The following is a 20,122-nucleotide window of genomic DNA, read 5'->3' as shown; positions in this document are numbered from 1 at the left end:
GATCCACTGTTGTACATTACTCAGGAACAAATATTGTTGGATCTGACACGAGGAAACTACGCTACATCGAGCAACCCCTTCGCCTAATCTAGATCGGGACAGTGTGCCCTGCTCGATTGCCGTGCAGTCCGGCAACACCTCATGATGGGACAAATGGATCGAAAAGCCAACAGAAGTCCGACCCTGCGTTGGAGGACCTACACTGCCACACACACCCGCGCAACTGAGAAACGGTTGGGATGGAAACCATCAAGAGGCCACCCATCTCCTTTGGAGGCAGGCGGCTCACGGCACCGACAGAGATAGGAGTCAACAGTGGTGAGCCACATGAACGACACGGGATGCCGTTTGTTAGACTCATTCTTACGTATCAAATGGTTGATGTCATGGTCTTTATAGTATGTTTTGATTGTTGTCAAAGTATGCTATATCAACATTTTGCCGTGCTTGTAGAGCACGACGGAATATTATAATGCAAATCTTCTTTAGCCAACTTCATTTTATTTTTTATTTCAAAATTGGCGGAGTCATGCACAAGCAAAAGGTCGCCGCCAATAATCTAGCTACCCGATTTTTGGTTACATTACAAACAACACACCTTTAGAATGACATAAGCTATGAAGTTGAAGTTAATTGCCTAGAGATTTATATTCCAATTTGGGGAGTGGCCACGGTTTTGCATGTTTTTTTTAAGAGGCCTGTCACACACTATATTTTGGCGTGTGGCCCGAAATTCGTACTAGTACATTCATGGTCCATCCTATGACGTGGAGGCCAAAAGGGTAACCTCATGGGTATCCAAATGCGAACACATCGTTGTCAATCTATCACCGGTCAAAATGAAAGGAAAACACGGACGCAAAATACTCAAAGACGCATGTACGCCTCTTTAGCATACATACTCATCCCGTATGCTCTACACACGTACTGCTTTACGTGAAAGCGGAACACATGGCATGAATTTCGTCCAGTCCAGCGCAACGCCGCTTTCCTTGCAAACACAACACATCCGCCGGGGACTCTGCTCGCTGGTGCTACTCATTACGGAGCCCAAACGCAGCTAGCAGCACTCCATTGCATGGCGCCACTCCACTTGGGCAGGGCGCCCCCTGCCTTTCCCAAAAGCAAACCCCCCTGCCGGCCCCAAGTAAATTATTCTTCCCCCGCCTCGCAACTCAATTGCCTCATGCTGCAAAGCCTCATGCTTTGTCGGCCCGGCCCCCCAGTTAATCCCAACACCACTGGCCCTGCCTGGCCTCCCTCGATCTCTGCCCGCTCCCTCTCTAATCCCTCCTAACCTTAAGCAAAGCAGGGGCAATCGGCGCCTAGTAGCCAGCGATGGATATATAGCTCCGTGTGCTACTCACCTTGCAGGGCCTTGGAGGGAGAGATCTTTGCGTAGAGGTAGGACGAGTGCTTCTTCTCCTCCATCTTCTTCTTCTTTGGGAAAAAAGCCGGCCGGGAGGGATTGCGTGCAAAGGAAAGGAGAGCGCGCTCGCTTCGCTCAAAGCTGAGCTGAACTGTGCCACTGCCAGTGGCAGTGCTAGTGGAGTGGACAGGTTTAATTTTGTGGCCGAATACTGGCAGTCCCAACTCTGAAGCAAGCAAGCGCGGCAGGCCACCAGCCAGCCAGCCAGCCAGCCAGCCAATGTATTCCTGGCACCGGCGCAGCAGCGAGAATACGCCGCCGTGCAGGCCCAGAATAATCCCCCACTGATGGCTACAGCCGCCATTGTCCTGTTCCTGCTGCTTCATGTCGCCCTTCTTGGCAACTGTGAGGCGGCGGCGGCGGCGAACGTGACGTTCCGGCCGGGACACGAGCTCCGGAAGTACAGGCGGGTCCAGGCGCTCCTCAAGAGGCTCAACAAGCCGTCTCTCCGGACGTTTCAGGCATGTTTAATTCTTCAGTCTTTGTTGTGGTTCGGTGATCGTGTCCGTCGTGCTCGTGCGTGTGGCTGAAAGAGATTAACGGTTGATGGCTGCAGAGCCCCGACGGCGACCTGATCGACTGCGTGCCGGCGCACCTGCAGCCGGCCTTCGACCACCCGAGGCTGCGCGGCCAGAGGCCACTGGTACGTACGTAATGCATTTCCAGATTCTTCAGGCCTTCACGCGCGCACATTGTCTTGAAACCGAAGGGAAATGTGTAATTAACCAAGTGCCTCTGCTTGGATGGATTCTTGCAGGGTCCGCCGGCGCGGCCCAAGGGGCACCGCCGCCGGCCCAATGACACGGCGGACGCCGGCGCGCAGCTGTGGGCGGCGTCCGGCGCGACGTGCCAGGAGGGGTCCGTCCCTGTGCGGAGAGTGAAGGAGGCGGACGTCCTCCGGGCCAGCTCCGTGAGGAGGTTCGGCAGGGTGCCCACGGCCAGGATACGGCGCGACACCGTCGCCGGCGGCCACGAGGTCCGTAAAACTATTCTTCATTCCTCTCGTCTATCCTATTATCCCCCATTAATTCGGGCATTAGCATCGTCATTTTGTGAGCACGGCTAGAAATCTAGAATTCAGTCAAGCAAGAATGTCAAGCTATCGGTGGGTGAAACCGGTTTCTTTCGCACTGGTGTTTGTTGTCATGAAACGGAACACCCCGCGTCTGAAAAGAGAGGCGCGTCATCGGTCGGATAGAAACGTCAAATCCAGCAGTGCCATGATGCCATTCATTCCAAGGACGCCGTGCATCAGCGCACAGCTTTTAACCTCGTGGATTTGACTGGAATTGATTGGCTTTGTCACTTTGTTCGCTTTTACTGCTCCGAGCTAACATCCGCAGGGAGCATTGATCCGACTGTCACCTCCTGGCTCCTGCATCTACATTCAATCCCTGTAGCTCTAGTTAGTACTGTTGGGTGCAGATTGATTGATGCGACATCATTAGTGTACGTTGGAGTGTTGGCAAAGAGTTAATCGTGGTAAGTCTTGGTGGTTGCAGCACGCGGTGGGGTACGTTGCCGGCGAGGAGTACTACGGCGCGCGGGCGAGCATCAACGTGTGGGCGCCCAAGGTGAGCACCCCCTCTGAGTTCAGCCTGTCGCAGATCTGGGTCATCGCCGGCTCCTTCGGCAACGACCTCAACACCATCGAAGCCGGATGGCAGGTACCTACGTTACCATTTGGCCCATTCCGTTCCGTTCGTTCCCCTCTCTGGTCTCAGTTTTTCGGGACAATGCAGTTAACAGTTGCTGTCATGCTTGCTTCTCTGTCTGTCTGTCCGACAGGTGAGCCCGCAGCTGTATGGGGACAACTCGCCCAGGTTCTTCACTTACTGGACGGTAAGCTCGGTTTGACTGAACTGAAAATCAAATCAAGAGCCTTAATCGAGATTAGTAGTGATGTTCTGAAACAATTCATGCAGACGGACGCGTACCAGACGACGGGGTGCTACAACCTGCTCTGTTCCGGCTTCGTGCAGACCAACAGCCGGATCGCCATGGGCGCGGCCATCTCCCCAACCTCAGGCTACAAAGGAGGCCAATTCGACATCAGCCTGCTCATCTGGAAAGACCCGAACCACGGCAACTGGTGGCTGGAGTTCGGGAACGGGGAGCTGGTGGGTTACTGGCCGTCGGTGCTCTTCAGCCACCTGGCGTCGCACGCCAGCATGGTGCAGTTCGGGGGCGAGGTGGTGGACACCCGCGCCGAGGGATCCCACACGGCCACGCAGATGGGGAGCGGCCATTTCCCCGGGGAAGGCTTCGGCCGCTCCTCCTACTTCAGGAACCTGGAGGTCGTGGACTGGGATAATAGCTTGATCCCGCTCACCACGTTCCATGTCACCGCTGATCACCCGGCCTGCTATGACATCCAGGGCGGGGTCAATGCCGTCTGGGGGAACTACTTCTACTACGGTGGACCGGGGAGGAACGTCAGGTGCGTCTAGCTCAGCTAAGCTAAAAGCCAGAGAAATTGATGGATCGGTCATCGAAGCCAAGGAGGAGGATGATACTGTCTCTTTTTTATTCAATTTTACTTTTCTTTTTCGGAATTGAAGGATGTATCAGCGTTTGCTGGTCGATCTTTTTTTTCATAATTTGTTTCTTTTCCAAATTTAAAGGTCCAATTCTCAAAAGGGAATCCGTGTAAACTAGCTTAGCCAAGTGGATCGATCGTTGTAAAAGTGGTTCTCAACAATGTAGGAAAGCCAGTCAAGTCAGTAGCAGTACATACATGCATGCATCATCACTCGATTCTTCTTCTTCTTTTTTGTTACCGCATACTCGTGTTCAATTGTTTATTATTACCATGTCATGGCCTCGCAGTTATATTTACTCGTGTTCTTCCTTGTGTCTGACTCTACCGGTTAGTTAATAGGAACAGAAAAAAGGAAAGAACGTCGTTTTGGGGAAAAGAACACACATGGATCACGCTTCAACGCCAAGCAATGCTGGCCCCTGGCGCATGCATCGATCTGTTAGAGATCCCCGCACCAACATTTGAAGCAAGAAGCAATCAGGGTTAAGATACCACGCACACCTCCATCGGGAAACAAATCGATTGCGGCAGACGATGGGTATGATGGGAATCAGTACGCTAAATCCGTATAGTATCCGCTATAAACTTGATCTCTTTTTGGCCCCCATCGTATTACTTGTCCCACTTTCTTGACGTTGAAGTTTCCGTCCATGTTGCATTGCAGTAAAGCACAAGCATCTACATACAGACCGATTCATCACATCCGTTTTTTCCAGCCTCCCACTTGGACCACACGACCCGGCCCGTTCGCTGGTAGGTCATCATCCGGTGGTTTACCACACAAGTCTCTAGTCTCTGCTACCATCGCTCCAGGAGAAAACATGGCCACCGAAAGCACACAAGAGTGGAGATCCACGCAGACAGCAACTACGAGTCAGCTAGCTGCGACGGGACGGCAAAGAATTAATGTCGGAGACCTCCGACGAGTGAGAACCACTTGCAATGTGTGTGCAATATATATACTTTGATGTTCGTACGATCCTCTGCTTCTTGACACAAGTCTAAATGTTATCGTGTCACAGACATTGGTAAAATATCAAGTAAAAGCCATCTTATGATGCAAACTTTATACAAACCATGTAGCATGTGTTGGACGTGTAATATTCTACAAACGTGCAAAATTTCAAGTCCAAACTTAATTACGTATGAAAAGAATTAAAATGAGAGATGTGCAAATGAATAGTATGAAACAGTGAAATATCATTATATGTTGTTTTTATATTGCTCCTAAACACAATTAAGTTTGAACTTGAAATTGTGCACATATGTTAAACACCACTTCCCTAGCATATGCAACTTTCTTATGAATTTTCTCCAATTATTTTTATGTAGTTAGAGATGGTTTTCATTGGACACACGGTACATAAACATTTAACAGCTTGGACGATATACAGGATCCTGCAGTACTGGTTAACAATCTAGCGGACAAAGGCATAAATGCCGCAGCGTAAAGCTGAGCAGGACGGCAGTCCAAAGAGGAGACATGAGTAGCAGTTGGCACACAGTGCAGACAAAAACAAGCAGACTGGAACTGGATGCTGCTCTTGTGGTCGTTTGTTTGCTTGCTTGTATGTTTCTTTCTCCTCCCGTTGCTGCTGCTGCTGCTACTTAGTCCCTAGATGGATCTGCCAGGCAATAATTTGCTGCGCACCCGGTGCAATCAGCCGTCCCGCTGACAAGGTTTCTTCCTGGTACAGCAGGCAGATCGAGCCAAGAGCAACATTCCAATCAAATATGAAACGACCTATATTTACAAGACGTACTCATTCTGTCCTGCGTGTCTATATAATAGACTGGGTCTAGCAGGTTTACAACCCCATTCACGTCGGTCAGGAGAATAAAGATGCAGATTAGCAAAGTTTAGATGACAAATTTACATGTATCATTTTCATGTGTGCCCTACAAGGTCAATTCTTTTGTGACTACGAGTTGTACATATGAAAAATTAGACAGGAAATGAGAAAGCGGGCAAATGTAGAGATCATAATTTTTTCTCAGCCTCCATCGGATTACTCTTTATAGCATACTAATCTACAAGAAATACACCCAACGCTACTATCTGCATCAATCATTATGGCCTCTTAAGGTATGTCCAGTAGATTATTCCAGACATATTTTAGCAGGAATTTTACCTGTTTTGTAGGAGGAAAAACAGCAAACAAAAGATCTCACTTTTAGTGCAAATGAAAAATCATCCATACCAAACATGATAAAAAAAGGTTCTTGTTTCTGTCGTATGTGCCCTTACCATCAGTGACCGGTTGACCATAGTGAGAATTTTAAGCTATCATCTGAATGGTTAAGCAGTGTCACTTGGTCCATCCACGTTAACTATCATCTTGTTGTTCATTGCAAGATTCCCACAATATGACTGCTATCAAATGGTACAGTATTTTTGACTTCCCTTTTATGCACAAGTAAAATAAGTATACTTCAACATTGGTCAGTTATAGCACCAATGAGAACCATGATTTTGGTAACTGATGGGAATACCATGCATAGTGTCCTTCCAAATTGGACAATCTATGAAAATCAAACAGTGGTACAGTACTTCAAGCAAGTTTACACATCCATTATGCGCTTACAACTAACCATCATATAGAGCAGTATCAATTAGCCTCACCAGATCCTCAGGTCCATGAATTTCACATACCAAAGAAGTAATGTGATCAACAACAGTACAATCAGATTTCAAGCAGGCCACTGACAGACAGCCTTTCTGATTTAAATACCTGATTTCATGACAATTTCTTTGCCCCCTGCTAATGTGTTCATATGCCTCTGACAATGACATCCATAGCCTTCTAAAACCATATTCTTCTAATATTTTTGTAACATCTGAGACAGCACTCCTGTTTTCTTTTGATATAATACAAAGGTTCTCAGTACTGAAAGCCTCTGTAGATATCATTTCAGATGCAACATCTCGAATTGACATAAGGTTATACACAAAAGGGTGAGTGGTTTCTGATGAATTAAATTTGGCATCTTCTGGCTTTTGGATATGGTAAAGCTCAATTACATTGGCTAAAACAAACCGTGTTATAAAAATGAAGAAATCATAGAAGTTCATGCCTGAAAAGAGAAAACAACTGGATGTTAGCAGAGAGAAAATCAGAGAAGATAAATATGTGATTTCATTGTTCATGTGGTTAATCAACAGACCAAATGCTACCTGTATTTGCTGCCAAGTTGCGTTGACAAAGCCCCTCAAAATCGTCACATATATCGCGGATGTCTTCAATATATTCTTTTGCAACTTTGTAGTCTTCATGCAGCAAGTTCCACTGAATTTGTACAATGTACCAAGAATTTAATGTTAAGTCGTCAAAATAAAGTTGCTATAAATACGTGTACTCAGTACTGACCACCCAATGAAGGTTGTATGCATTGAACCAATTATGGTTGATAGATATAGTATCCTCCTGTGGTAAACAAGGAAAAAAGAACAGGACATCAGCAGCTTGCTGCTTATCAATGTCAATTAGAAAACGTTTAGAAGAATGTTAAACAGGAAGGTGTAAGAATAGACAGACATGAGTGTCTTCATTGATATTTGATAGGTTGTTCAGGGTGAGTACGTGCTTCTAACATGATGCCCGTAATTTAGTTAATCGGAGCAAAAAGTTGTTCAGGTTGTGACTTGTGAGTGGTAATTCATTCACCATTTTCATGTCACAGGGAAGATAAATATGATTGAAGCTCTGAAATGTGATAGAAGCTAAGAATACTCGCTTCAATGATGAATTGATGCACAGAGATTCAGCCATATAATATTTCAGCTCGGTAGTAGTTAACTACAATGGCTCAAACTAGAACAAGGAAAAATAGCATCCGATCAGTTGTGTGCAGGGTGCATCTAGTAGAAACTAGAAACCGCACTTAAAATAGGAGAATCAGAAATTCTCAAGTGTTGGATCAAACTAAGATGGTATATACGAAGACAGATTGATCACATCATGATTCACTTGATAACTTGAAGGGTGTGAGACTAATTGTACAATATAACTACTCAAAAGATATCAGTTGCTTTTAATGTTTAATCTTAACAACCAAGATCTGATCCAATGATCAGGATTGCCACTTCTCATTCTCATATACTTAAAGGTGATTCTCATTTGCCATACATATTTGATCAAATACATAATATCTACCCACTGTAACATGCTAACATTGAACCTTAATGTTCAAACAATAAATGCATAAACATGTAGTGGAGATGGAAACACTTACTAGATTATGGACTTGGTGGTACCACCCACTGGGCACAAAAATAATTTCATTCTGCTCTTGTATGCACTCTAGCCATTCAGTCTGCAAAAGAATGATAGTAAAATGAGTATTGTGCATATAAGGAGGGAGGGAGGTGGTGTGTGGGGCAGGGTGGAGGGATGCAGTACCTTATTGAATTCAGGAAACTGCTTTCCAGAAACATCATCATTTATGTCATAGACCGATGATCGTAGGTTCCTACAAATCACTGATTAAGTAACAGCAGAAAATTTTCCACGGCAGAAAATTAGACAGCACAGAGTTGAATAAACAAAAAATAGATCAACTGCTAAGGTAACATCAATTGGCATACGGAAATCGCTTAACAAGAAACAACAAATTGTTGCCTTGTGCATTTAAAGAGAGAAAAAAAGCTCCATCAAAAGGTGCAATTCTGATTTGATCCTCCCTTGGGTCAAATGCGAAAGTTACCCCAATTGGCATAAGGAATCACTTAGAAACAAATCGTACTAACAAGTTACATCATATTTGCCTTGTGCTCAAAGAGGACACAGATAGACCAAGAAGAATTCATTCATAGATCAGAACACAAGACAATTGTCATGTAATCTGGAAATTAACATAGCATAAGTTATTTCTGAACATTTAGGTCGTATGATTTAGAACTAAACATCCTTTTGGATGACCTAGCAGAGACTGTTATACTGCAACAGGAAGTTGTGACTTTAAATGAATGTAAAGTTCGTCTGGGACTGCTCATTCAGCAAAGCTTGCTGGTCCCGCAATGGTATTCCCTTAATAGCTGACAATGATGTGGAGCTCTGAGTTGCTGGCGTGAAATCAAACTTCAATGAGCCCTTCTTCATGGAGGTTCTCGTCATGGCAGCCTGGCATCTCTGGAAGGAGCGAAATGGGAAGATTTTCGACAATGTGACCCCTAGTATAGGCTCTCGGCTTTTGCTTTTCAAGAAGGATATATTCCTGCGTTATTTTAGATTAAAGGAGGAGTTTGATGCTCCACTTGAGGCCTGGCTCGATTAATTCCCCTACTTGTAATTATGTTTCATTTACTGCTGGAGCCTCACCTACAGTTTTCAGTAAAACAAAAATGAAGTCCTAAGAGTACATCCCATTTCATTTGCAAAATAAGCTGCCCAAGTTTAGCCTTAATTTAAGATTTTCGTGAAAACAAGATACACTAGTAAGAGCAAGCATAAGTAACTGAATGAAAAATAAGCAAACAAATTTCTAAGCAGAGTCAACTCAACCTCTGAAATAACAAAGCGAGGTGCCTGCCCTATGGAGCATCAAAGAACATATCAAAATAGCAATCGGACTCACTAGTGTCTCTAACTTTCCAGTTAATGACGAACAGAGAGCACCTTGCAAAAAAGAAAAGAATCAAGGAGAAGAGAGCACAATGTGAATCGATTTTCCTCTTATTGGCAGCTCATATAGTCTCATAAAGGTTACGTATTCTGTTCTTGTCTGATGCTACATTCCATGCCGTAGAAGTCCTAAAGAATATAATGCATAAGGAGTATCCAACATCAAAGTACCTATCAAAAATACGATGACTTTGTGATGGCGGTAGAAACAGCCATAGTTTTCTCCCACACACATTTGCCGACCAGCTGTATGACCTAAAAACATCAGCATGAAGAGGAGTCCAAGTCCCTAAAGATCAGATTAATTAATTACGAGCAATCTCATTGAACGTGTAACATATGGGGACTTGCAGAAACACATAATGCAAAGGCTGTAAAAACACATAAGCAGAAGCTAAATAGAACATAAAGGCAGATGTTCAATCAGAAGTTACCTTTTGCTCCCATGTAAACAAAACGATAGTCAGCACAGTTTATTTCATTCTTATGATTGGCAATGTCAGGATCTCTATGCATGGGATGACTGTCAAGATACATGTTGAGCCAATCATCAACAAAGAATGTTGGTGTGGTGTATGCAACATAATCAGGGTACTCCTGAAAGATCAAGACAAAAATGTAATGACAACCACATTGAGCAGGAGATGAGATATCAGCTTGAAAAGATGCATTCAAATGTTTGAGATAGCAGAGGGTTGGAGCTCACTCTTCAGGAGCCATACGCACATATCATCCAAAAAGTAAAATGCATCACAGTCAAGTCTAAACAATTACCAAACGGGTGACAATTTGATATACAAATTATCAAATAGCATGTGTTTGAAAACAATGTTCCATGTTGTAGCAAAAGAATAAATTTAGTAAACATAAATCTGACAAGTGTTGCACTGGCTATGACTCTTGATCACTGGAAACCAAAATAAATAACACTAAAAATCTCAGTTTATCATACTGCCAACGTTACATCTTCAACTGAAAGTACAGAAAATATGTTACAAAACAGTGGGTCGATTTTGTAGAAACGTGATTAGTACTACTAATCTCTCCTGCAATACCATATCTTTAATAGTAAGGTCGAGAAAAGAGCGTACTCTGGAATCAGGACAGACCTTAACAAAATGCCAATCCTTCAGGTAAAGCAGGGAACCTTCAGAATCACCGTTGGTTGAACCATTGCAAAATTTGCCAACCCAGTGGTCCACAAATTCTTGCATGGACATCTCGAGCCGCTTCTGGTCAGTGAACTCCCTGGAGGAACAGTCGGCAACCTGCGAAACCAACACGTACGCTGCTAATCATAAAATTATTCATCTAAGCTAGTGTGACGATGCGTCGAGGATGAGGAGGGAGAAGCCGGTAGCGGGTACCTGAACAAGGGGGGAGGGGAAGTTTTGGGCGAAGAAGGCGAGGTTGGGGCGGCAGCGGTCGTCGGGAGTGGCAAGTGTCCAGTCCTCGCAGGATCGCCAGAAGGAGGTGAGGCCCGTGAGGACGACGGGAAGGTTTGGCTTCATGAAGCGCTCGACGAATTCCGGGTAGGTCAGCGACCGCCCGTCCACCCGCTCTACTTGCCCCACCACCTTCACGCGTCTGCCGGCACCGGCGCCGCGGCGGCCGCCGCCGCCTTCCATCTGGTCCAGCGAGGAAGCGAGGGCCTAGTTTCTCTGCTCTTTCGCTGGGGCGGCGTTTTGCAGTGGAGCCTAGGCCCTTCCTTGGCCTGTTGGATATTTGGCCGGTATACTCGTCTTTTTAGTACGAACGTGGCAAAACGAAATCCTGCTAGTTTTCGTAATGATTCTGGTAATTAACTAGGCTTCGAGTAATCCTGTCACAACAAAAGATTCTTCGAGTAATTTGTAGCTGTGGTGATGTATGAGATCATATATAGCTGTCATATGATAATATTCTTTTAAAAAAAGCTGTCATATGATAATCATATTTCTTTTCTTTTTTAGAAATACAACAATCAAATTGGTCAACTTATAATAAGTGAAGTGATATTAACAATCAGTTCTATAAACCGGTCAACTTCACAGACAAGTTTGCTACTTGCTTTGCTCTTATGCACCATTTGGTTAGTTTGTGAGCAGTTGTGAGGTTCTCAAAAAAAAAAAAGCTCTGGGTTGTCTGCCTTGGGCAACCTGTAAAGCTGTTCAGCAAACTGTCTGTTCAGCTGTGGCTGTGGAATCAAATGTCTGAAATACCCTTGCTAAGAAATTGATAATACCATTCAACTCATATTGGTGTGTCTTGAGAATGTAAGTAACTTCTTTTTTCTCATACCATGAAAATGTATGTGTATTTTTTTTCTAGTTAGATGAATTTTGGCTAGTAGACCATAAATAACGATGCATTGAACAAAATGATTGATTCCTTATACAAAATTGATGGAACTAACAAAAGTCATCGGAAGTCGTACACGTTCACTACATGTCTAGTAGTAGACATTCACAAAAAGACATCACTTGTTGAGACATATCTTACATTTATAGAGTTAGCAATTGCATAACAAAGAAAGTTATTCTTCTCTCAATTGCATCACGAAAGGTGTTTCATATTGACCCCATCAAGTGAACATGAGGCTACTTGCAAGGTTGCAATGGTACGGTACCTGCAATCTCTCCTGACATATAGTCCTCGTTCTCGTCACATTTATCGAACTCCTTCTCCATCTATTGCATCCAAAGCCCTGGATTCTCCTATGATCTTTTTTGCTCCCTGTGCATCAGCGGGAATCTTCAGATATTGGATGCGTTTGAAAATGGTCTCTCGGGATATTTTCGACCGGGCTGGCTGGTGGTGTACCAGTCGATTGCTAAATGTATAGACTCAATATGTTTGATATTTGCTGTCTCATTTTTCTATCCACGACCTCTGGTAAGTGATTTGCATGATCTTGTGAACTTCGCAATAAAAAAGGTGCAGAAGCCGGAGATCCTTCTCTTTTTGAAAAAAAAATCTATTACATCCAATACAATGTGTATTCATTAAGGGCGTGTATAATGGGGTGACGTCAGCCTTTTCTTAGCGATGCCATATAGGATAAAATCTGACGTGGAAGAGAGAGAAATGAAGAAAATGCACAAGCATTCTCTTAACTAAGAGATGATCTCTTCACAAGAATGATAAGGCAAATTTCTCATTGTACTAGATTTTGCCTTTTCTTAGCATTTATTTAGTTAATTTTATTCATCTAAGCATTAATTCTAAGATATAACACTAAGAGATAACTCATTGTACAACATGTTTTGTTGTTTTTTCTAAATGGCGTGGAACACCTAAGATAAGGCCGTCTTATCAACCATTGTACATGCCCTCGGGCCGGTGTCGGAGCGGCAGTTTCCTTGTAATTTTGTTTAAGTGGTAGGGTGTGACTGGCATGGATTTGTTTAAGCTGCAAAAAAAATACTAAACAGCCACCTGCTTGGCCGCTTTAGTTATGCGGCTCATGCAGTGTTGTCTCATATAAGATTGCTCTTTGCTAGATTATGATACTTTTAGTCAGTTTTTAATTTTCTTGATCCCGTGATTATTTTTTGGCTATAGATTATGGTATAATTTAAGAAACAACCATAAATTGAGCCGAATCCTTCTTTGATGGTGTTCCATAACGTGGTCGCTAAAAAGCTTCAACGACATACTCCTTCCTTTTCAAACTATATGCGTATGAGTTTTGTTGGCTATCAAACTTCTGAATTTTGACCAAATTATAGTAAAAGTATTAACCTCTACTATATCAAATCACGTACGCTATGAAAACGTGTGTATAGTGCCCGCGTGTAGTGCCTTTAATTGTTCTCCTTGTTACTCTGCTTAATTAATCGATAAAATAGGCAAAGCTTTTGCCTTCATTTCCAGAAAGCGTTATATCAAAATCATTGGTAGAACCCCTTCTAGCCTCCATTTATTCAGTAAATCCATCGAATCGTCTACCTTTATGAACTCCTTCACGTGTGTGGCACGTCGGAAGACATCCGGCGGCTAGGTATGGTGAGATCAGCTCCGCGCCGTTGTACACAATTCACAATCATCAAAACTAAAATACACGTTGTACATACAAGTAAACTTTATTACTGGTTAATTTCACATTTTACCTTTGTGACATACATGGAACCTTATATGCAATTTTTCTTGCTAATTTCATGAGATTCACAATAGTCAAAATTACACGTTGCACATACAAGTGAACTAGCTAGCGCCAGCAGCAAAAGGCAAGCAGCTAGCCGAGTACGACTAAGGGTCATGGACTTTGATGGGGTACAATCAACTAGAGCTAGTCTGTGTCCCAAAGTTAACTACTCCTTAACACATGATCCCGGCGACGCTGCCGTAGATGTACATGGTACTGGCGAGGACGTCGGTGTTGTAGCTATACAGCGGCCGATGCGGCGGACCAACCACAACCGCGCGCCGCAGCAGCTTCTCCCTCGCCCCCGCGGCCACCACGTTTCTTGCCTCTTGCTTTCGTCTTACCGACTGGCGGCGACGCAGCGGCCGCGGCCGCGCTCTGGTCGACGACGACCGGCGCCGGTGCTGCAGGATGATCATCATCCGCTTTCTTCTTCTTCGCGGCGCGCTTGCTGCCCGACTTGTTGCCGCCGCCGAGGCCCACGCACGCGAACGGGTTGACGACGTACCCCATGTGGCAGTCCCGGGTCTTCTTGATCAAGGCGGCCGGCCGGCCGGGAACTAGTGAATTAGGGCAACCTCTTGTGCGCTCTCCTCTGTACGAGAAAATGCGTGAAGCCTTGGTGCGTGGTGGGGCGACCAGTTTGTTACTGCGTCCTCATATATATAGGCTCGGCCGAACGCGAAAGACCTTTGCTCTACTGCTAGTTCGAGTCGGACTCACCCACGGACTTGGGTTCACGATTCGAACTCGGAATCCGTATACCTGCACCGCTGGTCCGCTGCACGTGAGGGCGTGTACCGGACAATGACACGCATTATCAGGATTTCCGGATGGCTAGCCATGTCAAGGATTGGAATTCGCGTCATCAGGATTTCTGAATATAGCCAGCCATGTCACGGATTTGAATTCGCGTTTTGAGCATGCACTCGATCGTTCTTTAGCTACCAGCACCACACCACTGCGTGGCTACGGATTAAAAAAAATGAAACTGCTCTACATACGACGTTCTACGTACGATCTTTTTACGACGATTTAGTTTGATCGCAGATTCCTTCCTTCCTGCATTCAGCCAAACCCAAGTCCAAGCGTGTATGCCTGCTGACATCGTCAAATGACTTAACTCACACCTTCTGGTGTGTGCAAACAAAAAAGCTCACAGCTTCTGACCTCCACTCAAGTAAAGACAAAGTCTGAATCGAACCTTAACAAATTCCAATCCATGGATTTCGAACCCTGAACTTATTGATCCCGATTAATTAAGACCATTAATCCCAGAAAGCTTACAAATTCTCGTGATTTGCGTCTATGTTGACGATGGGCTTACTATGTTTGTCTGTTTAGCTTGATACATTCTCGACTTAGCACATGTGAAGATAATTTTTACAATGTGACGATCTCTTGCCATCATCATATCACCGTGTTGTGCAGATCGAATAGCTTGGATGACCACATGGGCTGGTCATGTCATAGGTCAGTGACGTCGAAGAAGACAACCGTGACTCCTAATAAGACAAAGATGCATGAGTGGTGGTTACTTAGCAATCCTGACCAGTCCAGAAAATAGATTTTCTAGGAATAAAGATTTTAATTAATCAGGATTGGTAAGGTTAGGATTCGCAATCCAAGAATTAAGAGGTTAGGGTCCGATTCAGACTTTGCCTAAAAGATCAAGGTTTAAAGTATAAATCCCGACCGGGATCATCCTTTTCCTAGTGTGCCAAACAACTTTAATTAAGGTCATAATTGACCGAGATTAACAAGGTCAGGGTCCCGATTTCAGGGATTAAGAAGTCAAGGTTCATCTCGAACTTCGTCTACGAGTACAGGGTTGAAAACAAACTTTTCTCACTCAGTAATGTTTCGAGCATCCACTTCTATCCTTCAACACATACCTTCTACCTTAATATTTTTGTTGAAACTAAATTGATGGGTCCTTGAGAAGTCCATTCCAAGATTTCTCAAATGGAAGGAGGGATTATTAATGAAGTATGTATGCAGACCAATTCCCTTCATGGGTTGGTTGGTTTCACATTAAGAAACCAACCAACCAACCAACCTTAAGATAGAAGTAATGGTGTAGATGTAATTAATTATCGTTTTTTTCAAGCAAATGGGTTTATAAAATAAAAGTGCGAGATTTTTGAGATAGGCAGACTGAAAATGAGGGAGTATAATGTTAACTGATGTTTTGATCGTGCTGTGATACCATTAGTATGCTTAATTGTGTTATAAATACATTGTTTACTGTAGACTATTAATAAAAATAAAATATAAAAGAGTGAAATATACAGTATGAACTTCGAGGATTCTGCTCCAGAGGAGAGAGATATTTGGAGGAGAAATCTTTTACAAAGAATCCCGTCATATAGGGAACCAGATTTGGAGAAACTGCCGAAGATACCGGTCTTGATCACTATTTCTATAAGCATTGGTTCTCTAGTGTGCATGGTAACTGTGCAAGATAGGAAGATTGTGTTGTGGCCTTGACCTAGCAAACTGCAGAAACTGCGATGAGAAAGCTATACAGGTTCACAAGCTTCTGCATTTTCCGAATTGTCAAACTTTGTGCCTTTGCCGTCAGACCATGATCCATGGTGCCACAAGGTCAAAACCCAGAGCAGTTCGCCAAAGCGACTGTTACCAGGATCCCGGGGGATTGGAATTCAGCTCAGCAGATTCCCATGCTTCTTCCCCACACAAGCTCCCTCTTGTAGACTACCATTCTTCTTCCCAGCGGCTGTCAGACATACCGCAACCTTTTTGGCATAAGTCGGCAAAGTTCTCATGGAAGGCTTTACAAAGGTTTCTTCAGTCCAAAGCAAACAGTATGGTGAGGAGTATACATGGCCATCAATCAGCATATCTTGGGTCTCAGCGTTGCTATTGCCCACTAAGCAATCAGAAGAGAGTTGATCAATGCATATGTCTGCTCACTATTCACCAGTTTAATCATGCAGACTACAATTTGCTTCAGTTCAGACAGCAAATCCATGTAAGAGGAGCATTGCGTAAACCCATACCATATCAAACATCTTTCAGATAGACAATCCATCTTCCACAGCCCTTTCACAAATGTTCTGGCTCATCACCCATGGCTCAATTCATCGGTGCTTTAATCATCCTTAAGCAGTTCTATAGACCATTCATTACGAATTTAAGATGGTTGGAATTCACATGCTAAGTAATACAGGTTAACCATCTAAGCAATGCTTCTTGAGAGCCCATAGATGAGAGATCGGCATGTCTCGCTGCTTGGGACAAAGCCCAAATCTAACATCCTGTTCTGCAATTCTAGCGACTCTGAGGTGCTCCTGGTCATACAGTAAGCTCTCATTAGAGCATTATAGCTCTCATTGCAGTGGAGCTGGAAATCGAGAACGAAAGCCTTGAGGATCAATTCTGCCCTATCAAGATATCCTTCTTTGCAGAACCCACAAACCAAGGCAGTGCAAATAGCTTCATTCGGCTGGAGACCTGACTCAATCATCTCTGCCATTACTGATTTGCCGTCCAAGCTCTTCCCCAACCTACAAAGGCAGGTTACTAGGGCCTGGTAAGTATGAAAGTCTGGTCTCACTTCTCTAGAGCTCATCTCAACCTTGACATCTAAAGCATCGTCCACACTGTCACATTGGCATAAGCAGTCCAGAATCATATTGTACATCTCCAAGCTAGGACTATGCCCATCCTCTACCATCCACTTGAACAAACCCCTGGCAGCATGAGGGCGCATGTCCTCACACAGCGCACCAATCAAGCAATTGTAACTCTCCAATGGGATGACAACGCCATATTTCCTTAAAGGTGACACAAGATTCAGGCAAGTGAGCAGCTTCCCAACTTTTACATGGCTCTCAATCACAGCCCTGAGAGCGAATCCTTCAGAGGAGAGCCCACTCCCCACCATCTCCATCAGCAGCAACCTTGCCTCCCTGACTCTCTGCTCGTTACAATACCCTGCGATAAGAACACTATAAGCAATGGCATCGGGGCTCACCCCACTGTGCACCATCCTGTCAAACATGCGGCGAGCGTCGTTCAACCTCCCGGCCTTGCACAGCCCGTCCATCAAAACAGTATGTGACACCAAATCCGGCTCAACACCCCTGGGTGGCATAACGCCGAACAGGTGTAGTGCGTCCTGAAGCTTCCCCCTGCGGCAGTAACCAGAAAGGAGGGTGTTGTAGGTGACCACGTCCGGCTCGAACCCTTGCTCCTCCAGCTCCTCTAAGAACCCCTGCGCGCGCTCGGCATCCTCCCCACGGCAGAGCGCTGTGACAAGGATGTTGAAGGTATGCGTGTTGGGTCGCACCTCGGCGCGCGCCATGACGGCTCGTGCGGCCCATAGTTCATCGAAACGCCCCGCGCGAGAGAGCGCGGCGAGGAGAGCGTTGAAGGCGACGGTGTCGGGAGGGGCGCCAGCAGCGGCCGCGCGGTGGGCGGCGCGGAATGCGTCGCGGAGGCGGGCGTGGCGGAGGAGCGCCTTGACGAGGAGACCCGGGAGGGAGGGGTGGGGCGCGGTCTGGGAGGAGAGGAGGAGCGTGGGGAGGGCGTCGTGGCTTGGGTGGAGGCGGAGCAGGTGGGAGAGCGCGTCGAGTGCGTGGGAGAAGAAGCGGGTGGTGGCGAGGGAATGCGCGAGGAACGCGAGGTGGGGAGGAGACGGTTGCAGCGGCGGCGGTAGCGCGATGAGGAAGCGGAGGGTGGGGAGCGGGTGGGAGTGGCCGGCGCGGAGCACGACGGCGGTGAGTTCCTCGTGGCCGAGGTAGGGGAGGAGGCCGGCGAGGTTGATGGGTTTGGCGGCCTCATCTTCGGGATCAGAGTCTACGGCGGCGGTGAGGTGGGCCGTGACGAGGTCAACGACGGTGACGTGCGGGTTCAGGGCGCGTGGGAGGAGGGAGGCCAGGGTGCTCGACGGAATGCGTGACACGGCCTTGGACATGGCGACTTGGCGAGGCACATGATATTGCAGAGACCCTTTTCCCCTTCGCCTCCTTCAAACCGAAACCCTTCCGAGTTGTGCGCATGACATGTGGGCCCGACACGCAGCATAAACCCCATTCCCCATCTTCTGCGGCTACCCCCGTGCTCCACCGCCGCCACGAGAGAGGGAGAGAGAGATGATGAGCCTGCAGATTCCGGCGAGATCGCGCGGCCTCCGCCTATTCCTCCTGCTGGGCGGAGAATCCGGGATACGGCGGCCCTATTCCACCGGCGACCGTCGTCGCCGGATGATCCGCGAGGCCCGGGATGAGGAAGAGGACGAGGCCTTCCTCCGCACCCTCAACTTCGGGGCTGACCCGGAGAACAACCCCCTACCCCCACCGCCGAGACGCGAAGGGGGAGCCCCCGACTCCTCCTCCGCCCCCTTCCCTACTGACATCCTCAGACGTGCCGGCCGGAAGCAGCAGCCGCCTCCGGAAGGGAGCCCTCAGAAAGCCATCGGGGAGTCGCTGATGGAGAAGCTTAAGCTGGGCGATGCCACCACTGCTGCCGCCTCAGCGGGAAACACTGCCGAGGGGCAGCAGGCTGAGAACGCACCAGGGCAGCCACAGCAGTCGGAGGACGTGGACGAGATCTTCCGGAAGATGAAAGAGACGGGGCTGATACCCAACGCTGTCGCCATGCTAGATGGGCTCTGCAAGAGCGGGCTCGTGCAGGAGGCTATGAAGCTGTTTGGTCTGATGCGTGAGAAGGGCGCCATCCCAGAGGTCGTCATCTACACCGCCGTTGTTGAGGCGTTTTGCAAGGCAGCCAAGCTGGATGATGCTGTGAGGATCTTCAGGAAGATGCAGGGCAATGGGGTCATACCAAACGCCTTCAGCTACTGGTTGATTATACAGGGGTTGTACAAGGGCAACAGGCTGGATGATGCGGTTGGTTTCTGTGTGGAGATGTTTGAGGCTGGGCACTCGCCGAATGCTGCAACTTTTGTGGGCTTGGTTGATGCAGTATGCAAGTCGAAGGGGGTTGAGGAGGGTGAGAAGCTTGTGAAGAGCTTCCAGGATAGGAACTTTGCCATTGATGAGAAGTCCATCCGGGAACATTTGGACAAGAAAGGGCCTTTCACACCGGTTGTTTGGGAGGTGATCTTTGGGAAGAAGAAATCAAGCCGGCCTTTTTAATCTAAGCAGTATGTGGACATCCTCTGTTTTGTTTGGCATCGGCAAGGATGTTCAGTAGCTGATGTGCTTCTGTGGTTAAATCAAAATGGCTAGCATAATGTTTTACATGATGTCCACCACACTATGGAGATTTGTATGTTTTTTGTGTTTACATGCAATTCAGTAATTCACCACCATTTACTAAAATTTCCCCTTGAGTGTGTTCTTGCTTCTTAGAGTTAAATGCTCTGTGGTATTTTTATTAATTCTAGCCAGTTGGTTGCTATCTGCAATTTTCAT

At 46.1% G+C, this 20,122-nt stretch overlaps 4 protein-coding genes across 4 annotated transcripts; 2 read left to right on the top strand and 2 right to left on the bottom strand.

Moving 5' to 3' along the window:
• Window positions 1-1,161: 1,161 nt before the first annotated feature.
• On the top strand, window positions 1,162-4,198 carry LOC100820895. The gene is made up of 6 exons (XM_003566714.4): window positions 1,162-1,890; window positions 1,986-2,072; window positions 2,187-2,405; window positions 2,932-3,096; window positions 3,218-3,271; window positions 3,355-4,198. Exons 1-6 carry the CDS (start codon window positions 1,717-1,719, stop codon window positions 3,877-3,879), a joined length of 1,224 nt encoding a protein of 407 aa, XP_003566762.1. The 5' UTR covers window positions 1,162-1,716; the 3' UTR covers window positions 3,880-4,198.
• A 2,244-nt stretch (window positions 4,199-6,442) lies between these two features.
• Window positions 6,443-11,318, bottom strand: LOC100846702 (jmjC domain-containing protein 4). The gene is made up of 9 exons (XM_003566713.4): window positions 10,960-11,318; window positions 10,702-10,860; window positions 10,027-10,189; window positions 9,764-9,881; window positions 8,372-8,441; window positions 8,205-8,285; window positions 7,340-7,396; window positions 7,147-7,258; window positions 6,443-7,046 (listed from the first exon to the last, which is right to left on the bottom strand). Exons 1-9 carry the CDS (start codon window positions 11,218-11,220, stop codon window positions 6,559-6,561), a joined length of 1,509 nt encoding a protein of 502 aa, XP_003566761.1. The 5' UTR covers window positions 11,221-11,318; the 3' UTR covers window positions 6,443-6,558.
• Window positions 11,319-16,920: 5,602 nt separating this feature from the next.
• LOC100846395 (pentatricopeptide repeat-containing protein At5g40400) lies at window positions 16,921-18,660 on the bottom strand. The gene has a single exon (XM_003566712.3). It carries the CDS (start codon window positions 18,658-18,660, stop codon window positions 16,921-16,923), a length of 1,740 nt encoding a protein of 579 aa, XP_003566760.1.
• A 145-nt stretch (window positions 18,661-18,805) lies between these two features.
• LOC100822957 (pentatricopeptide repeat-containing protein At4g38150) lies at window positions 18,806-20,040 on the top strand. The gene has a single exon (XM_010233593.3). It carries the CDS (start codon window positions 18,839-18,841, stop codon window positions 19,841-19,843), a length of 1,005 nt encoding a protein of 334 aa, XP_010231895.1. The 5' UTR covers window positions 18,806-18,838; the 3' UTR covers window positions 19,844-20,040.
• The last annotated feature ends 82 nt before the right edge of the window (window positions 20,041-20,122 follow it).

Source organism: Brachypodium distachyon, chromosome 2 (assembly GCF_000005505.3).
Source record: "Brachypodium distachyon strain Bd21 chromosome 2, Brachypodium_distachyon_v3.0, whole genome shotgun sequence".
NCBI classification, from domain to species: domain Eukaryota; kingdom Viridiplantae; phylum Streptophyta; class Magnoliopsida; order Poales; family Poaceae; genus Brachypodium; species Brachypodium distachyon.
The sequence above is the reverse complement of the archived record's forward strand: the minus strand, read 5'-3'. Positions and strand labels throughout refer to the sequence as shown.